Consider the following 19,126-nt stretch of genomic DNA (forward strand, 5'->3'; position numbering starts at 1 on the left):
TTATTCAGAGGCCTTTCGAGTGCATCCCGTCCACACGCGCCGAGTGTTGTAACAGCACACGTCTACGCCTGTATCTGCAACTCATGACTTGCTCGGATCCTCCTCATGCCTTGGTAGTGAAGAACAGCTGCCTTTCCACATTACTGTCAAAGTTCTTCACCGGCGCGCAGTCAACCCACAGTAACCCAGCCCGCACATTCGAATTCGTCAAACTCTTCAAATGCGCGTCTACCTCATATGTGACTCCAACAAAACAGACATAAAAGGTAGCCCGCGCATGATCTCACGCCAATTTACTCTCTTTCTAGATGACTTCTCCATCTTTCCGCCTTTCTTCCTCCTGTCACGTCTTGCTTCAAGCAAAGCTGTCTTTTTCTCCCTCCCTCTCTTTCTCTCTCTGCGTCTTCTCCCCTTTCCCCGTTTTCTTTTCGCTACTCATCACGCCAGGTAGATAAGGAAACAAGAAGTGGCATTACGTCACGGCACGTCATGTCATCCGTTTCAGTCCTTCTCCCACTATGACTGGCAACATTGCTTCCTCTGTGCAATCGCGTCGCGCGCGGTGTTGGGAACATAGGAGTACGTCAATCTTGGGGTAGAGGGTCAAATGCTCAAATCAGGTCACGTTTGAGAGAGGCAAGAATTTCGGTTCGAGTTTCTCCAGTGTCCTTCAAGTCTGCGTGTTCTTACAATTCTCTACAGTTGAGACAGCATAGCATCGTGTCGCGTCGACCCAGGGCATCGGACAAGCGCGACCGGCATGGATGGTGTGTAATGCGCCTCGACGTGAACAAACTCCTCCACTTGAGAGTTCTCATTTTTTGCCGCATCTTTTAGGGAATGCTCTCTGGATGACTCTGCTCGGGAAAAGGTGGCAGCGAGACTGAGCGACTGAGATAAAAATGGGACGCGCGACGCGACGCGCGGTGCGGCACTGCTGTGCGCGAATTGACTGATGGATTCCCCCGAATGAGCCCCGAGTTAACAAGGTCCGGGGAATGCGTTGCGCTGCTGCTGCGTCTGCTGCAGGCGATACTTTCAGTCTGACCACCTAGGGTAGAAGCGCTCGCGCTTTTTGGCGCTGCTTCACTGGACGGTTTTCCACCCACCCCTCCTCCTCTTCGTTCCTCGGCCGTGATTCCTGTTGTTTTCAATTGCCGAGGGTTCTCACATGGACAGTGCAATTCATGTCCAACTCCATTAAGTAATCCAATTGATCATGTTCCAATTCATTCATGACTCGAAAGAAACGGCGGAGAAGTATTTCGCCGTCCGTCAAGCTCCCCGATTAGTGCTGTGCGGTACCAAAGAGATATGCGCCAAACAGAGTGACAAGAAGAAACGACACACAGGACTAACCAAAACACGGCCATGCGTGGGTCTCCTAATGTGCTTTACTCCACGATGAACGTCGCCTCGGTGAACAGTGTGCCCTCCTCCACCTTCTCCTCACCTCCAATCTTGATCTTGATTGGAAGCTTGGGCGTGTATTGGTAGATGTAGGGCTTGGTACCGGCGGCGCTGGCGACAAGGGTCTTGATGAAGCCCGGAACTTCGGCCATGACGTCAACCCTGTCTGTCCGGGGGCCAAGCGAGCCGCTGAGTTCGGCGTGCAAGTCTTGCTGGCCGTCAACCGTCTTGCCGTTCCACGTAAAGGCCGCGGCAAAGGGTTCCGGCCAGTCGTTCTCCGAGTCCTGCCTCTTCTCTGTGTGCGCGGCGGTACCGTTAGGGTTAGCTACGATGAGCTTGCCATCGGTGGCGATTGCCGAAACGTTGACCGTCGTAGTGCCGTACGAGGGGGGCGTGGTGAATTCCATCATGACGGCCGAGTACGTGGGGGACTGGAAGTTGACAAAGTTCCAGCGCGCAGCTGTTGAAATTCCCCGTCAGTAGGTGCGTCCACGAGGCCAGTAGAGCCTAGCGTGGGGAGATTGGAGGTCAGGCGTACCTGCGTGGTGCGGCTTCATGCCCTGCAAAGCGTGCACAAACATGCCGCGGCCGGTGAAGTCAATCTCGCCGGTCTTGGTCAGAACGCTGCCCTCGACCTTGCAGCGGGGCCAAAAGGCGTGGCGCATGGAGCCCCACGGATTCGCGAGGTCGGTACCAAAGTAGCTGGTGCCATCCTTGCCCATGACGAAGCCCGGGGCTGTCTTTGTGAACTTGAGGTCCACGACGCTCTGCTTGTTGGTCGAGGACTTGATTGTGTACGTGTTGCCGTCTTCGGATAGCTCGAGGGAGCAGTTGTCGGCGTAAAAGTTGTAGTTGCCCTCGCCGAAGTGCACGTTGTTGAGGGGGTCGGTTGACCACAAGTGCGGCGTCTTGCCGCCGTCTTGGTAGAAGATCTTGGAGCTAAACTGGCAGGTGGTGCGCAGGCCTCTGTGACAGAGAGCAGTCAGCCAGTTTATTTTTGACTTGGGCCAGACCCGACCAAGCGTATGTGCTCACGCTACATTGCTGTAGATGACTTGGGCCATGCCGATGATGCCGTTGTCAGCCGTCATGTAGAAGGTTTGGGTTTCGACGTTGGTGAAGTCGAGAGCGCGCCATTTCATGTCGGCGCGGGTGAGCTCGGTAAAGGGAGTTTCTTGGGCTTGCTTGGTGACGGGCTGGATGGCATCGGGGCCGTAGATGGGCTCCTGGGTGCCGGCGACGTTGGCCAGCCTGGGTCGAGTGAGCAAAAAAACAGCAGCGCGGTTGGCGGGGGGACTAGACGGACTGCTGCTTGGCCCAGTTGAACATGGCGGCGGAGAGGGAGATGGATCAGAGATCAGATGATGGGCGCGTGGGCGAGTGGGCGGGAGCTGTTTGGCGGTGGTGGAGTGAGGTGAGGATGTTTGGAGAGGCAGAGAGAGTAGCGTGGGCGGTAGCGGTAGCGGGTTTGAGGTGTGGTGTGGTGAGGTGTGGATGATGCGGTAGGTGAAGCTAAGGGAACAAGGACCAGGTGCGTGGGTTCGGTTCGGCTGTCATTTGGGCTGTCAGTCGTGCAGTTTCTGACTCTTGCCTGCCTGTTTCCTGCGCCCCCCCCCCCCCCCCCCCACCTCGCCCTCCACCCACATCAACTCAACTCTGCTGTGACCTCAGCGGAACCCACAACCCACAACACATCACTCCGCCCGATCGCCGCTGGACATCAGGCACGCTGGCTCCGACGCTCTCGACTGGACTCGTCCTCGTCACCGGCTGGCCTCGGCCGTTCCGCTCTGCTCGCTCTGCTCTGCTCTGCTCTGCATCTTGACGGCATCTTCTTCCGCCTCCCGGCATAGGTCCGCCCTACCGCACCGCACCGCACCGCACCGCACCGCACCGCACCTAACCTATGACGCGCCCGACCGCTTACCCGTTGCTCTGACTGGACCAGACCTCTAGTCGTCGTCTCTCTCTCATTCCTTCTGCCTCTTTTCCATCCGACCTGACCATCTGCGCTCTCGTGTCTTTGATCCCGGCATCCCAGGAACCTGCCTCGCTCCGACCCTCGGCACTGCTCAGGTCCCGCGCTTGTGCCTCCATCTCGACTCCATCCCCACGATTCATCAACTCGTCCCACGCTGTCCCACGCCCATTGTCCCTGGCGTGCCTCCGACCCCCCTCCCCAAAGCTTTCTTTTCCCTGGAATCCTTCGCTTAACCTGCCGTTCCCTGTGACCGTGCGGCATTGTCTTTAATTGAATTTGGCGCTTGGGCTTCCGCTCAACATGTCCAAATTAGAAAAGGGCGACGATGCTGTCCACCAGGGCGTGCGCTTTGCCTCGCACAATGAGGAAATCGAGCCAGAGGACGCCTTGCGCCAGGTGGAGACGCTGACGAGCGAACAAGGAAAGCCGAGTCAACATCTTGGCTCCCACTCACAACAAGACCTATCCTCTCTCTCGCGCTCGCTGCAAAACACCAACCTGCAGCCAAAGACCCTGGAGCACTTTTCCTATGAGCCTGTCTCGCTTCCAGCCTCACGAGTACGCTTCCCAACTCCGGTATCGAATCACATGCTGACCCATACTTGCAGGCGCCCTCGCCCTCGTCAGGGTCGAGAACTCCCATGACATACTCGGCCGTGGCATCCCCCAGACCCTCTCCGCCAGCCTCTGCCATGCACTCGCCTCCCTTGACCCCTGCGGCCACGCAGTCGCGAGACAAGTCGTCTGCTTCCAACCGTCATTCTCAAGACTCGTCCGTCGTGACCCCGGAGTTGTCCCCGCCCCATGACACGCCGCCCACCTCTTTATCCACCACCGAGGAGGACAAAAGGAAACCCCTACAAATAGCCGTCCCTGCCACGGAACACAAAAAGGCAAAATCGACGTCAGATACCACAGGGATCACCAGCCAGCCCCGAGAGCCGCCCAGATTTACTCTCGGTCCGACAGGCGACTCGTTGCCCAGCTCAAAGGATGTAAGCCCCTCGGCCTCTGGAACCAGCACTCCGGGCGAACCTGCCGCTCCCGCCTCGCCCCAACCCTTCATCAAGCAGATGCACTCGCCTCGCGGAGAAATCGACGACCCATACGCCCGCAGCAAGCGCCCTCCCCAAAAGGCCGACAGGCTCTCGCTCGACCCTCGCTTCATCTTTAGTTCAAGAGATCCACGCAACCGGTCCACCACCTCTCCACTGCCCCGATCTCGCGGTAACGGCGCAGAACCAAAGCCCTCGGATGAAAAGCGGCATACCTTTTTCGGAGCCCACCATCACCACCACGGCAAGAAGAGCGACCATGGAGACGGCCGCAAAGAGGCGGCGGACGAGCTGGAACGGAAACATGGCTCCATGTCCGAGTTGAAGCGCTTCTTCAAGATTGGACATAAACACAAGGACAAAAGCAGACCTTCTTCGCCGGCTGGCGACAAGAAGAGGTCCGGCATGCGAACGCCCCCTTCGAGACCTGGCTCAGTCGCCATACCTTTTGCCGATGATCACGGCCTGGAAGCCAAATATGGAAAATTCGGCAAGGTGCTAGGCTCCGGTGCTGGTGGATCAGTTCGAATCATCAAGAGAAGCACCGACGGCGTCGTGTTTGCGGTGAAGCAATTCCGGGCGCGCCACTCGTACGAGACCGAAAAAGAGTATACAAAGAAGCTTACGGGAGAATTCTGCATCGGCTCAACGCTGCATCACGGGAACATCATCGAGACCATGGACCTGGTGCGCGAAAAGGACGCCTGGTTTGTGGTCATGGAGTACGCGCCGTACGATCTCTTTGCCATTGTCATGACGGGCAAAATGAGCAGGGAAGAGGTGGCGTGCTGCACGCTGCAGATTCTCAATGGTGTTACATACTTGCACAGCATGGGATTGGCCCATCGAGACCTCAAGCTGGATAATGTGGTTGTTAACGAGCATGGGATCATGAAGATTATCGACTTTGGCAGTGCCGCAGTTTTCCGGTATCCCTTTGAAAACGACATTGTCCTAGCAAGTGGTAAGTGAACTTGGCTTCTGGTTTGCGTCGGTTGATTAACAAAGGCTCGTGCAGGCATTGTCGGCTCGGATCCCTATCTCGCTCCAGAGGTGTACGACTTGCAAAAGTACGATCCGCAACCTACTGACATTTGGTCGATTGCCATCATCTTTTGCTGCATGACACTCCGACGGTTCCCCTGGAAGGCACCACGAACGTCGGACAACTCGTTCAAGCTCTTTGCATCTCCGCCGAACACCAACGATTGGCCGCAGCACACATCGCGAAAGTCCGACGTCCAAAGCAGTTCCAAGAGCGTTGTTGACCTCAAGGAGCACGGCAACGGACACGCAAACAAGAGGGGAATCGAGAGCGAGCCTGTGAGCCGGCACACGAGCCATGTCGACGCCAAGGACGGCAGCCAACCTCAGGAGCAAGGCAAGGACGGAGATGCAAGTCACGCAAATGGGCGCGACCGTCCGGCTACGTCGGGTCATGCCTTGGCATCTGCCAAGGCTTCAGGAGCAGCAGACACGACAACAGCCCCGCAGGTGCAGCAGACGATTAAAGGTCCGTGGCGACTCCTGCGACTGCTTCCTAGGGAGAGCAGGCACATTATTGGAAGGATGCTGGAAATTGATCCCAAGAGACGTGCAACGCTGGAAGAGATTCTCGAGGACAAGTGGGTCAAGAACACGCCCGTGTGCCAGCAGCTCGAAGGTGGGCGGGTGGTCAGCGCCGACAACCACTCGCACACGCTGGAGCCAGGAAACGCGCAGACGGCGGCGGCGGCGGCGCCGCCGAGTAAGAAGTAGGAGTGGAGTGGGTGGTGTATAGCTGTACATAGATGCTTTGGCGGGCGTTTTCGCTTCGTTTCGTTTCGTTTCGTTTCATGGAGGGCGGCGCTGGGACACGTCAAGGGATTCCATGGTCGTATCGTATTGCATTGGCTGGCACCGTAGCGCAGCGGTTGGGATAGAGCTTTTGCAGCGCGCACGCGTTTAGTTAGAAATGTAGAAGTTTATAATGGAGAGATGTAGTGCATGTCGTGTCTGACGGACGGGAGCCAAAGGGAGGCGGAAATTACACTGCACCCGACATGTACTTCAGCCGCGTACGAGACACGACGTCACGGGTTGGTCGTCGATGGATTCTCATCAGTTCCATTCGACCTCGCAACATCCCGCGTCGCTCGTCGTTGGCCTCAGCCCAAGCGCGCGCGCCGCAGAGGCAATCGAGTCGCTGCCGGCCATGGCCTCGGTCACGCGATCCATGGCTGCCAAAACGCTTTATCGGCGGCCAATTATCGCGGCACGTTTTGCGGCCTCAAAACGCCAGCCCTTCCCACGTCTGGTCCTGACTGCTGCGACCTGCGAAGCTCCCGCCCCCAGCTCCTCAACCGACGCAATTTCCTCCCTGCCTTCAAATAGCCGCCATCATGGTCGCTCGCCATGTGGTGCCCATCAACACGCTGAAAAATTCCATCCACGCCCTCAACCACCCCGACCACTCCCAGGCGCCCCACCCGGCCTCGCAACCGCTGTCCTTTGGCGAGCACAGGAGGATTTCCTCCATTCCGGGCTCCAAGACCGCTGCCGGTGAGTAGTGGAGCAATTGAAAACTCTGACCTCTTGGCTATCCTAAGAAGACGCCGTGCTGATGCGCCGCCGCAGCATTTCTCACTTCTCTCTCTGCCAACTTGACTCTGCCCGACTCCGAGTCGCCTTTTCCTTCGCCCATGTCGACTCCTTCGCCTCTCAGGGGAAGCAGTCACGATCTTCACGGCTCCCATCTTCTGCCGCCGTCGCCGCTGTCCTCCGCCGTCACAATGGCTCCAGACGACACCAACGAATCAGTCCCACCAGACTCGCTATCGCCCGCCCACGCGTCCAAACCAATTGCAGCACGAGCACAGCCTCCTTCACCGCCCAGGTCTTCAGCAGTAGCACGCCCGTCTACTGCCGCCCACGGGCCCGATGATCATCTGGCGGGCGTACCAGAGCTGGTGACAGAAGCTGCAACGACAGAGGACGACAAGATCGCCGCCCTGAAGTTGATTGCGGACAGTGTAGCGCAGCAGCGGCAGGCGGCGTCATGGGCGCTAATGTCGCACCCAACAACACTGGCGGCCTACGTGGGCCTGATGGCTGTGGTGTCGCACTTTGTATGGCGGACCGCCGGAGACTGGCCGTACATGCTGACAACGGGAGCGGGCGCCACCATGGCGCTGCTCATTGCGGTGCGGCTTATCACTGGCCGTTACATTTCACTGGCGGAGCAGATCAACTGGAGCTTCTTGGACGACGCGGATTCCATCCTTGTGACGAGGTTTGGCGAGCGCATTATCGGGGTGCTGGTGTTGGGTTGGGCGGGGCCGAATATGCAGGGCAATCGCGCGCAAAGGAGGCGTAAAGGCAAGGGCGTGGTAAAAGCTTGGACAGTGTTGCTCAAGTACAGAGGCAAAGGAGTAGGACTGGCTTTGCTCGAAGAGGCTGTACGAGAAACTGTGCGGAGGGGAGGAGAGAGCGTCGAGTTTGCGGAAGACCATGCGAGTACGTTGCCCCAAACTCGAAACTGAGGGGTTTTGCTAAATTGGTGTCTACAGATTCGCACCGCATTCTGCCCGCCTATTTCAACGGCAACTTTGAACGCGGCGAGAAGCGCGCGCACAAAGCCTTGCAGTCTGTTATTGAGACTTCAGGCGCCTTTGGTGGGCGCAGGAGAAAGAGCTCTCTCACGAAAACGCCTTGAACGTCACTTTCGATCCATCGCATCATTCCAAACCTATGGCCTGTGGAATTGCGCCACGACAAAGACGTACGGCGGCTTCCAGGCGAATAGAATCGCAAAAGACTGAGGCGGTGATGCTGGGACAAGCATCATATCGTGCGAATAGATTTCGGTCAATCTCGGTAGCTGCTCTATTCAACTGACCGACTATTGCTCCCTCATGAGGACCACTCAAGATGTGGCATATTGCACTACAAGCTTATCAATGGTCTTCTCCCAATCGGAATGCCGACAAGCACGACGGCTTGGCTTATCGCACACCTGCTTGTGCCTATCTCTTCCGTTACTTCTCTCGTGTTCGCAAACTAAGCGGACACTTGATCTCGTCCAGCCTATTCTGTTCAACCGCAGCAACCGCACCACCAGACCTCACCACACACAGACATTCGGCCATTCCAGCCTAGAGCGGATCTAGAGCCTCCGCCCGCTCTCCGATAAGCAGCTCCGTGTCGCGGACAGAGTTGAGTCTATCTTCCCTCCCGTCCAATCACGCCCGATGCTACACCCGTAACCATCATGGTTCCCCGCCATTTCAATCGCAATCGAGCACGCCTCTATCGCAACAGCAATCGTCATCCCCGTACGTCCGCTTTCGAAGACGATATGCGTGGTCGATGCACAGGCCAGACTGAGCTGGGCGCGAGGGCTTGCTTGGTAGGATGGCGGCGCATCTTGGCCATGCACGCGTGTCGATCTTTTGTTTGGGGAGTGAAGCTTCGCGGGCGGACAGCATGTTGATTGCGTGGTTGATGACTTGATTGATTGGCGGAGCGGGGTCGAGCGATTGGCGCGGAGGCGACGTGGGGAGGAAGTGCGCCGTGGCCAAGATGCTGCACAAGGCGCGGCGGGAACTGGCGGGGCCCCGTGAGAGCGGGCCGTGGTCGGCGTGGATGACGCGTTGTTGTCTGGGGTTTGGGGTTGAGTGGGGGTTGAAAAGCATGGCTTGGGATGGGCGAGATGAAAAGCGAGGTAAGTCGTTAAGCAGAAGACGTGGAGAGAGCACCCAGGCGTATCGACTTGATGGTTTTGGAGTCAGTCGTTCTGGCACGGTGTCACCGGACAGATCAGACGCAATGCGAGCGGACGGGAGGGTCAGAAACCTCTCAAACAGCATCTCCCTATCTCCCCTGACCTCAGACCTTCCCCTTATCTTCACCGTCCCCCTCTTTGCCCCCCTCCCATGCCCGTACTTTCTCCTCTCCCGTCTCCTCGCACATCCCCCCTGAACCCCAGCTGTCCTTCCCGATGATCGCCCTACCCTGCCCTACGACTCCCTGCACGCTCCCGTCCCGTTCGTCCCGTCCCGCCAAGGTGGGCAGCGTACGTGTACGCCCTGCGTTTCAGCACACTTGTGTTTCAGCTCTCGCTCAGCTCGCTTGTTCCCGCTGCTGAGACATCAGGGCTGTATCCTTTACATTCGTATATGATTGGATAAAGAGGCACACGAATGGGCATCATTCATGGTGTAACGGGTGAGTGAGAGACGAAGAAGATGGCAAGAGAGAGATGCATAGTCCGCAGAACATTCCGTTTTGCGCTATGCTCATCGCTGGTATTAGGTGTTTTCTTCGGGTTGGTTTCGAGAAAGAGCTGTGACCGTGCAGTGCAATCGTATCCCGTTGCCATTTCTATCGTTGTTTTGCTCAAACAACACAGACTTTCGATCTGCGCAGTCAATATTCTAGCCCTTTGACATTGGGCACAATGTTCACTTTTGCAAGATCTGCAAGAAGGCAGTCTTGCGCTCTACAATTCGACAGAGCCGAATGCATTCAAGGAGCAGCCTCGCGCCTTCTAGCATGTCGTTACTGCCACAGCAGGCTGGTAACTGACCTAGAGAACAAGCACCATGATGCACGATAGAACCGCAAACATAGGAAAGAGCAATGCCGGCTCTTGCACCAGTCACTGCTACGGCCTTCTGGTCCTGGCTGCTCTCCCCGACTTGACATAGGTCTCAAACACAGTCTTGACGCTTAAGCACACTCCATTAGGTCGAGTCTCTGACTATCATTTATTCATTATGCAACAGAATTCTGCGCCTTCAGACGAGAATGCACAGAATAATCCCCAGGACGACCCTCTACCTCCGACAGTGGACAGTGGCGAGGTCTCCGGCGAGAGCAACACGGACAGCAAGCATTATCACGCCATCAAGGAGTCGGTGAACACGTCGATGGAGTCTACGCGCGGTAATGGCGAGGCTGATACTTCTGCTTCTGCTACTTCACCTGACAACCAGAGGCCAGTAAGCCAAAGCGCTGCATCTGAACGCCGGGCAAGGATGTCAGAACAGATGACTGCGCGAAGAGATCGCGAGCCTCGCCAAAGAAGTATTCCACGCTTTCGTGGAGGCGGTGGCTCGCCGCGCTCGCCAGTGTTAGCCCGCTCCTATTGTCTCGCTCTTCAGTCATGGCCATGAGATTGATGATTTGACAGGGCAAGATCCAAAGACTTTATCCGACGGCTCTTCGATCGAAAGAAGATTAAACCGCTCGGTACCCCATACTCGTCCCTCCTAGCAAAGACTCCTCCCAATCGCAGCGACAGCGGCGGTTGGCCTTCGAACGGAAAAATTCCTAGCCAAGAGACCCCGAGACTTTTGGGTGATCGGACGAGCGTGGAGCATTCTGTGAGCCCTTGCCAACGTGCCGGACAGAGTGAGGTGGATCGGAGACGTAAAGTCAGAAGCCATCGAGGAGTTGCTTCGGGGAATCGCGGCATGACAGGAGACTCTCATAGATTCAAGTCATCTGAAGACGCTGTCTCGGCACCCGGAAAGACCCAGGTGGATGAATCTACGCAGGACCCTAACACTGGTATCCCACAAGGCGATGGAAACCGTGAGAACACAGACGAACAGACTGAGCATCAACAACATGCACGGTATAGTCACGTCATGACTGCTGCTCCTCCTGAATTGGATGTTTCCAAGATCACTGGCCAAATTGATACTAAAGATGCACATCGCACTCATGAGCAAAGACCACGAGTACAACATGTACACCAGCAAAATTTTATCAATGGGCCTTCGAAGTCAACCCAGATTGCTAGACACGCCAGTCTTCCTGATATTTCAAGACAAGAGGGTCAGAGCTCTGCGCATGGAAACACATCGTCAGTCAGGCCGCAGCTCACACTTGACACTAAACTGGAAACCAAAAGAGATGGTGAGCTCGAAAGTGCCGTCCAAACGACATCTCGGATCGCCTCGTCGTCAGCAATCTCATGGAGCAGCTCGACAACACTCTGCTCGGCAGCGCCATCTCGCTCGTCATCCAAAGAAGCAGACGACATTTCCAATTACTCAGAATCCGACCAATCCTCTGCTTCTTCAGCACAGCAGCAGGAAAACCAGCCGTTCCAGCAAATCACCAACGACACCAGGACCGCCGTGGCAATTCCGCCTCGTCTGACTGCTGCGACGAAAGTGGACAAGCCAGGCACCGTAGCCACCAGGCGCGTCGACCGTTGTTCTGGGCTTCTGGAGAGCATTTGTAGAAGCGGTGATGGTACCGTTGAAACATGCTTGGATAGCTCAAACAATCCTCCTCCTAGTGGCGCAGGCTCAAACATTGTCGTGGGCGTCAACACCACGCCTGCCACTGCCGCTGCAACTCGGGCAGCGCCAGACGCCACCAACGCCAAAGATGTCACATACATGACCGCGTTGATGAGGGGAGGTGGCCACGGACCGCGTCTGGATCTGGATTCGTTCGCACCGTCAGAGCCACTTCCAGCGCCACGGACATCGCGCAGCCACTCCGCCATTTCGAGTCCGTCAGCACCGAGTCTGGGACCTATAAACGCCACGAATGCTTCTCAAATTTCATCTTTTGGTCCCCTTACTTTCGTGGGTGGTTGTGGCGGTGGCCATGAAAACTTAGGGGTCTCTGTTTCCTCTGCGCCCTGCGAATACCCTGGCAAGAGCAGTGTTGTCGGAGCAAATGACGAGGACGGAGATGGCAGCAACGCCGATGTCGACGATATTTGTCCTGGCGCTGCACTGGCTTCGCCGTGCGGCAGCTCGCCCGGCACTGTTGCTGCGGCCATCGCCGTCGAGGTGACTTCGTTCCCCTCGTCGCTTCTCCGCCGCGTTGATGTCGTGCGTCCTGCTGTTCATGCTGATACTTTTGCTCCACTGCCGATGGCTGTGGCTGCGAATCGTGATGTCGACATCGACATGCATGTGCCGAGTCGTACGTCGAGTCTGTCGCCTGGTTCTCCTCTTACCCCTGCTCCCAAGTCTCCTGTTCAGGAGGGCGAGAATGCACCTGCTGAGCCAGCGCCACCAGCCGAGACGGAGAAGGAGAATGTAGGCGAGAAGGCGGATGCGACAACGCCGTCACAACCCTCTCCTCCTCGTCTCAGCTTGGATCAGCCCATCCGCTCGCCGAAGCGCCAGGCGAAACCATGGTGGGAGACTGGCGCTGGGTCTGCGGACAACGAGTTTGTCGCGGGCAGCGAGGGACAAGCAAGGGAACCAGGGAAAGAAGAGGGCGAGGGCGGTTCAGATGGGCCTGCATTTTGTGGTGTTGGTACTGGTCGTGGTGTTTGGGATGGCGATGCGGCGACGCGCTCGACGGATGTCGAAAAAGTGGAAATGGAAATGCCGGAGCGAAGAAGGAAGAGAGATGGGCGTAGGGAACGGGCGGATCGCTGTTCGACGGGCAGTTGGATTTCAATGGAGTAGTGTGTTTTCTTGTCTTTGTGGGGTGTTCTTTTACTACTGTAGAATGGACCGGGGGGGGAAGGGTTGGTTGATTCGTCGAAGCGAAATTGATTGGATTGACATGGTTGGCTAGATTGAGGACGGAAAGGGGAGATGGGAGAAGGTGGAAGGATGAATTCGTTCGCCGGGCTTGGTCATGATACTGTTTCTGTTTGTGTCTGCGCTTTGGACTTTGTGACTGAGATGCCGTCGCTGTGCCGTTCATTCTTGCATTTGTGTGGAGTCTTGTCTGGTTTCCTTGGGACGAGAAATCTTCATCAGTCTTCTGCTTTACAAATCTACCTCTTCGTGGTTATTATGGTACGCGGGCTGTCGTCGAAGTGCCCGTTGAGTAATTTCCGACTTAAGAAATAGGCCGCGCCTTCGACAGATACATACAGCATATGACAAGCCTGTCTAGGCAGGTGCGAGAGCTGTGAGTTGTGGGATGTGAGTCGAGACATCTTGGTCTGGATCCAGATCTGGGTCCTCGCCGACGCATGCCATGAATTGTGTGGAGAACTTGGGTTGTCACTTGTCGTGCGCAGCAGACGATCAGAGTAGGGAGAAATGCCGATCTCTGTTTTATTTTCCCTCTTTGACGTAAATCTTCACGCTTCCTACTTACATGTACTTTCTCCCGAATGGCCGTCAAGCGCCGCCTGTCTTCGCTGCCCTGTCCTGCCCCGGTCTGAACCAGACAACTCTGGAATCTCAAAAAAGGAGAGTAGTCAGTGCTGTCAGCCAGGCAGAGCAGCTGGGTGTACCTACTCCAGACTCCTAGGGGCAGGTAAACTGCATCACCTACCTCCTATTGTATCCAGGTCGTGCAGCCGACAATGCATCCCGGCCAGTCCAGATCCAGATCCAGTCCCGCCAGTATTGAGACGTAGGAGTGGCGAGTAGCCCATTCATTCCCAGACTAGGAGTACCTAGTGCAGCCAGCCAGCCAGCCAGCCAGAGAGCCATGTGGATAATGTTTCTACCGGTGCACCAGGAGAATGCATGGGCGGTGGCTGGCTAGGTACTGTACCTATGTGTGCAGTGACAGTCTGCTTGTTTGGGGCGCTGGCTGGCTGGCTGGCTGGCTGGACGGATGGGCGGTTGGTGGTGTCGAGTCGAGTCGGGCGGGCTGGATGTCTGGTCCTTGGTGCAGCTAGCGGACCAGAATTGCTACAGGTCCGTGGCATAGGTACGCACCCACGCGATGCTTGGATGGCAGAGAGAGTGGATTCTGAGGCGGCAACATGGACAGATGGTTTGATGGGCGGTGTTTCGATTGTTTCATCAAGTGCTCCGTGTGTTCTTCCTACACTTCTTTTTTTGTTGAAATCCGTCTCGAGACGCGAGAAACCTCGACTTTCCATGCTCTTGTAGATCGTGACGTGTGAGAAGGGTAAGAAAGCGGAGAAAGGTGTTTGTGCAACTCGACGGCGCGCCTGCCTACCTGCTTGCTCTCCTCCTTTGCGCCCGGCACCAGCGACTCCTACTCGGCGATGCGACCAGGTTCTCCTCTCGCAACCCACCGTCGCAAGCAAATCTACCATCGACATCGTCGACCGCGCTCTGCCAGTCGCTCATCGTCTCCGCGGACCACGACCATCCAGGTCCCAAAAATGACCGAGCGAGAGCATCGCGCATAGTCCATCATCTGGCCTTCCTACCTAGGTTCTGCGACGCCCGCCAGGATTGCTCTCGGCTTCGGAGCTTTGGCCTTCCAGATGAAAACGCAGGCAGGTAAAGTAGGTAACGTCGCACAAAGAGGGACGCACGCACGCTCGGGTCCAGTCGTCGGTGTCGGTCGGTTGTTGCCCACGCCAACGGACGCGCCCAGCCTGCCTCGGGTGCCCAGTCCATCCCAGAGAGGGGTGTGTTTGCGAAAACGGAAACGAAAATATAATAATGAAGGTAGTAATGAATGCTGCAGCGCAGCATAAAGTGAATGCGCTCGTACTTGGTGCAGGAAGTGTGCTCACGCCACGCCCACGTGAAGACGATGCAGCCGAGAAGCCGATCCCCATTTTCCGTATTGCCTTGGTGGTGCAGCAGCAGCACACGGCATGGAATGCAATTCATGCCATGTTTGAAGGAGGCGAGCGAGTCCATATGGTGGTGGGTGGGATCGAGGGAGTGGTGTCATGTCTCGACATCCCATGCGTGTGCGCACACGCCCGCCTGCCTACATGTACCTTGCCTACCTGTCGACTGGCCGGCCGCGCACTGTGAGGTGTGAGGTCGAAGGTGGGTGGGTTGGTTGCGTGCCGGTCGGTGGTTGCTCAGCAGGACAGCCAGACGGTGGAAAGACAGGCACTGGAGACAGCCGCGAGACCAGCGCTCACGCTCACACGACGCCCACACCCACCCACCTGCCCGCCCGCCCACTGATACGCCGCATTGCCATGCCATGCCATGCCATGCGATACGACACGCCTCGGAAACTGATGAGCGTGCTGCGAAAAGGTGACGAGGGCACGACAGCAGCGGCAGCTCGAGACAGGTCTGCGCAGTGGCGGGTTGCGTGGCCGGAAAACCTCGCGATGGGTACGCACATGGGAAATACAGGCAGGACCGTCAGTCAGCAGGGGGGACAGGAGACGGTGGTGGATCGCTCTTGTTGCTTTTTTGCTCTCCTGCTCTCCTGTTCGCTCGCTTGCCGGCTTGTTTGCAGGGGAGTCTAGATGCGGCACTGCGCCAGAGCAGGGCGGGGCGCTGCGCGGTGGTGGGGTCCCGTGGTGGTTGGTTCGCTTGATGAGAGGGTTACTGCTGTGGGGGCTGATTACATACATGGCGTACATGGTGATTGGAGGCAGGAAGTTTGCGTTTGGAATGGGCGCTGCTTTTTCGGATGAGGAAACGAAAAATGAGAAACAACCTTTCGCGTCTGTCTTAGTCGTCGTCGTCGTCGTCGTCGTCGGCGTCGTCGTCGTTTGACGCGTCGAGTGCGCGCTACGCCTGACAGACCGGGACACGAACCTGGACCAGCAACGAAAACGAACGACGGGCGAGCCAAGGAACAGATGAGGGGGGATGACGGTCGACGGGTTGATGATCTCGACGGAGGATGCCGTTGGTTGGGCTTTTCTGTCTGTGATGTTAGCGGGAGAGCTGAGGGAGCCAGTGACTGCCTGCCTCTTTGAGCGCGGCCGAGCGACCAAGTGTGGGCCCAGCTCGCTCCCCGCGTTTGTCTCTACCCGGTTAGAACAGCCCTAGCCACGATTCAGCAGAGAGGAACAGAAGTTGGAGGGAAGAAGTGTGAGGAGCAAGGAAACTCGTGTGCGTCTTTCATTTCTGGTCGTCGTCGTCCCATCTATAACTATGCCGTCCGTCCGTGATTTCGTCTCGATTAGGCCATTACTCAAACGCTCCAGGCATGATGAATGTACATGGATCGAGGTACAAAGGGAATTCGACAAGACTCATGCTCCAAACGACGGACTGTAAACGCTGCAAAAAAAAAAAAAAAAAAAGAAGAAGAAAAAAAAAAAAAAGAAAAGAGGCACTGGCGACTAATGTCGAGTCCTCCTCGTTGGGGTATCTTCCTAACGCCGGGCAGGCAGGCGGGTGAGCGTCGAGAAGTCCAGTCAGCGACGGGCAACGAGTGAGCCCATTGCTGGAATGTAACCTCTCCTCCGCCTCTCCTGCTGCCATGATTTTGTTGTGCGATGCAGCCTTCCATTCATCAGCCGTTGCGGTATTCTGAAAAGTACAATGCGTTCATGTGCTGAATGATTGTGTTTGCACTCCTGGGGGCGACGATCCATGGCAAAACAAAGTACATCTTGCGGCTGCGGGTGAGCCTTGTTGGTGGATCTGAGATAAGCTCAGCCTCGGCGTCCATGTTTCACGGCTGCTTGTTTTGTCTCTGCAGTTTGTGGCCGATTGGCCCCCCGGTGGTGTTGACGTGGATTCATGCCGTGAGGTGATGCGTAACTGTTGCTAAATCCTGAAATGCCGATGCGGGTGACGGGATGACTGGAATTGGAAAAACGGCGAGCGTGTGGGAGCGCAGCTTTGGTACCCCAGGCTCTAGCAGGGAGAGTCTAAGCAATCGAGCTGCACACACGATGCAAGCCTGGATCTCAAATAACCAAGCCGCCAAACGCCTCGGCCACGCCCGTCAGCGGTGCCTTGGCGCGGCCAAAGAATAAGCGGCTCCTCCGGTTGCTTTGTTTCTGTTGGTGCTCCCGCTCGCCCTCGCTCTCAATCTTCTTCAGCTGGGGCGGTCCAGCAGCGGCGGCAGGAGCCGGGCGTGTCCTGGCCGGGCTTAGCGGCTCAGTCGGGGCGTCGCCACTGCGAGCACCAAAGAGTTCGGTCTCCGTAATCGTGTTTCGAGCCGTGCTGTTGCTGGTGATGGGCGTGAGGTATGCAGAGTAATTGCCGTCGCTTTCGACGTGCACGGAAAATGGCCGAACGCTCTCGCCGCTCGCTTCGCGGCGCACAGTGCGGCGCCTGGTGAGCTGGCGAAGGCAGGCTTCGCGCTGGTCCGGAGTAAAGTGGTGAGCAGAGTAGTGCGGGGGAAGTTCGGAATAGTACGAGACGGTCTGGCGTTTGGCATTGATGCGCAAGCGGCGGCCCCCGTGAAAGACGACGTCGCTGGCTCTCGGAGAGTTGCACATGAGAACGGGGGCGCAGCGCTTGCGGTATCGAAGAAGGGAGGACGGGGAAGGGTCGGGCGTTGCGAGCTTTGCGCTGACGTCGGGTCGTAGCTCTTCGAACGATGGCCGGGAGGTGCCAGTCACGGACGTCACGTCTGTCACGCCGTCGGCAAATGTGGGCTGCTCCGAACTAGCCGTGATTTCCGTTTCGCTCCTTGCCAGGGTGACTTGAGGAGCTGATGGGAGCAAAAGATCCGAAGGGTCCATTTCTTCGCTGGCTGCTTCGCGGGCCGGGGGAATGGCGGCGCGCTCTTCCTCGACGGCCTCCAAGGCCAGGTTGGGATACATTGTGCGAATGATGCGCTCCTGCTCGGCGAGCAAGCGTCGGGCAGAAACGTCAATGTTTTCGCTGCGGGGCCTGGTGGTGGTGGTGGTGGTGGTGGTGGTGCCGCCGTTGGAGCCGTCGAGTTGTCGCTGACGGCGTCCACGCCTGGGTATGCTGCGGTAGCGGGGCTCGCTGCGGACGTCGAGCGGCTGGGAAATGTCGACGGCAGTGCAAATTTGCTCCACCCAGTCAAGCATGTCTCCCTGGTCGCGACTGCAGAGAAGGAATTGCTCGGTTTCCAGCCTCAGGCGGATGACGTGCTCCCTGATGGGCCAAAAGAGATGGGGGTCGGTTTCGTAGAGGGATTGGCGCGCAGCAGGAGGTATCAGCTTAGCCAATGGCGAACGGGGAGTGAGGTCAGTCTTTTTGAAATCCAGAGCCAAGCCGATTTCGGCGTGTTGGAGGGAGTAGTTCTTGAGGAGACGGCCGGGGGAGGGCTTGTGGGAGCGTTTGCCAAAGAATTGGTGCTTGAGGCGGTAGATGCTGAGCATGGTGCCGCGGAGCACGACGTAGACGTCGATCCAATTGGCTTGCTTTGAGCAGGGAAGCTCGAAAATGTTTGTTACTTCCTTTTTGAAGGCCAGAGGACCCTGGAACTCGATGGCGCACGAGTAAGGCGGCAGATGATCTGAAGGTCGGCTTGACTCGGGATTTTGGAGCGAAGAGGCATAAGTGGGAGGAGTCTGATTCGGGTCCTGGGGGAGCGAGTGGGTGTGGAAGGTGTTGTGGTAGCCGTAGCAGCTGGTGTGGGCAGCCCTGGGGTCGTCCTGAGGGTCCTGGGGCTGGTTGGCGGGATTGGGAGACATGGTGGGAGGATGGCGGTGATGGCGAAGGAGAAGAGCGACCAACGCAGCGAGCGCCATGGTGGTCTTTTTATCGGGATATGAGACTTGTCGGATAGGGACCGGGGCGTTTGTGGCACAAGGCGGCCTCTTGGACTACTCAGCAGTGGCACACATGGCGACCAGAGTTGGTGGGAGGAAGAGTGGCGAGAGCGTGGTCGACGTGTGGCGCAGGGGCGGAGTGGTTAGGTTTGGCTGGGTTAGTGTTGGGAGCAGAGTCGAGAGTCGTGGGAGTCGAAGGGTAGGGGAAGGGTATGAGGCTCGGCGGGGACAAAGAGGTTGGTTGTATGGGTAATATACACGGTGGACTGGGCAGCTTGTACAGTTATAGCCATGGTGGAGTGTTCGGTGGGTGTGCGGTGCAGTGCAGTCGCAGGTGCAGGTGACCCTGCAGGTGGACCGGGAGGGGGGAAG

General features: G+C 57.1%; 5 protein-coding genes across 5 annotated transcripts; 3 read left to right on the forward strand and 2 right to left on the reverse strand.

The window, feature by feature from the left end:
* Nucleotides 1-1,394: 1,394 nt before the first annotated feature.
* Nucleotides 1,395-2,739, reverse strand: J3D65DRAFT_667180 (oxidative stress survival, Svf1-like protein; the record flags this gene model as incomplete). Its single annotated transcript, XM_066803000.1, has 4 exons — nucleotides 1,395-1,870; nucleotides 1,949-2,376; nucleotides 2,446-2,661; nucleotides 2,717-2,739. The coding sequence occupies 4 exons, from the start codon at nucleotides 2,737-2,739 to the stop codon at nucleotides 1,395-1,397; spliced, it is 1,143 nt and encodes a 380-aa protein (XP_066656182.1).
* A 533-nt stretch (nucleotides 2,740-3,272) lies between these two features.
* J3D65DRAFT_657983 (kinase domain-containing protein) lies at nucleotides 3,273-6,432 on the forward strand. The gene is made up of 3 exons (XM_066802534.1): nucleotides 3,273-3,949; nucleotides 4,000-5,410; nucleotides 5,465-6,432. Exons 1-3 carry the CDS (start codon nucleotides 3,692-3,694, stop codon nucleotides 6,202-6,204), a joined length of 2,409 nt encoding a protein of 802 aa, XP_066656183.1. The 5' UTR covers nucleotides 3,273-3,691; the 3' UTR covers nucleotides 6,205-6,432.
* A 395-nt stretch (nucleotides 6,433-6,827) lies between these two features.
* On the forward strand, nucleotides 6,828-8,140 carry J3D65DRAFT_602512 (uncharacterized protein; the record flags this gene model as incomplete). The annotated part of the gene is made up of 3 exons (XM_066798125.1): nucleotides 6,828-6,987; nucleotides 7,063-7,941; nucleotides 7,995-8,140. The coding sequence occupies 3 exons, from the start codon at nucleotides 6,828-6,830 to the stop codon at nucleotides 8,138-8,140; spliced, it is 1,185 nt and encodes a 394-aa protein (XP_066656184.1).
* Nucleotides 8,141-10,202: 2,062 nt separating this feature from the next.
* J3D65DRAFT_602513 (uncharacterized protein) lies at nucleotides 10,203-12,872 on the forward strand (the record flags this gene model as incomplete). The annotated part of the gene is made up of 2 exons (XM_066798126.1): nucleotides 10,203-10,558; nucleotides 10,619-12,872. 2 exons carry the CDS (start codon nucleotides 10,203-10,205, stop codon nucleotides 12,870-12,872), a joined length of 2,610 nt encoding a protein of 869 aa, XP_066656185.1.
* Nucleotides 12,873-17,296: 4,424 nt separating this feature from the next.
* J3D65DRAFT_543393 (uncharacterized protein) lies at nucleotides 17,297-18,607 on the reverse strand (the record flags this gene model as incomplete). The annotated part of the gene is made up of 1 exon (XM_066796728.1): nucleotides 17,297-18,607. A coding segment is annotated over one exon (1,311 nt), but the record flags the coding sequence as incomplete, so codon positions are not given.
* Nucleotides 18,608-19,126: the final 519 nt, after the last annotated feature.

This window comes from Phyllosticta citribraziliensis, assembly GCF_038025025.1.
Source record: "Phyllosticta citribraziliensis strain CPC 17464 chromosome Unknown J3D65scaffold_5, whole genome shotgun sequence".
Taxonomy (NCBI): Eukaryota; Fungi; Ascomycota; class Dothideomycetes; order Botryosphaeriales; family Phyllostictaceae; genus Phyllosticta; species Phyllosticta citribraziliensis.

Bases quoted from the DNA above. Each gene is read 5' to 3' on its own strand.
- J3D65DRAFT_657983 (XM_066802534.1), top strand. From the start codon at position 3,692: ATGTCCAAATTAGAAAAGGGCGACGATGCTGTCCACCAGGGCGTGCGC. The intron at 3,950-3,999 runs GTACGCTTCCCA...CCATACTTGCAG, and splicing joins TCTCGCTTCCAGCCTCACGA to GCGCCCTCGCCCTCGTCAGG. The intron at 5,411-5,464 runs GTAAGTGAACTT...AGGCTCGTGCAG, and splicing joins CGACATTGTCCTAGCAAGTG to GCATTGTCGGCTCGGATCCC.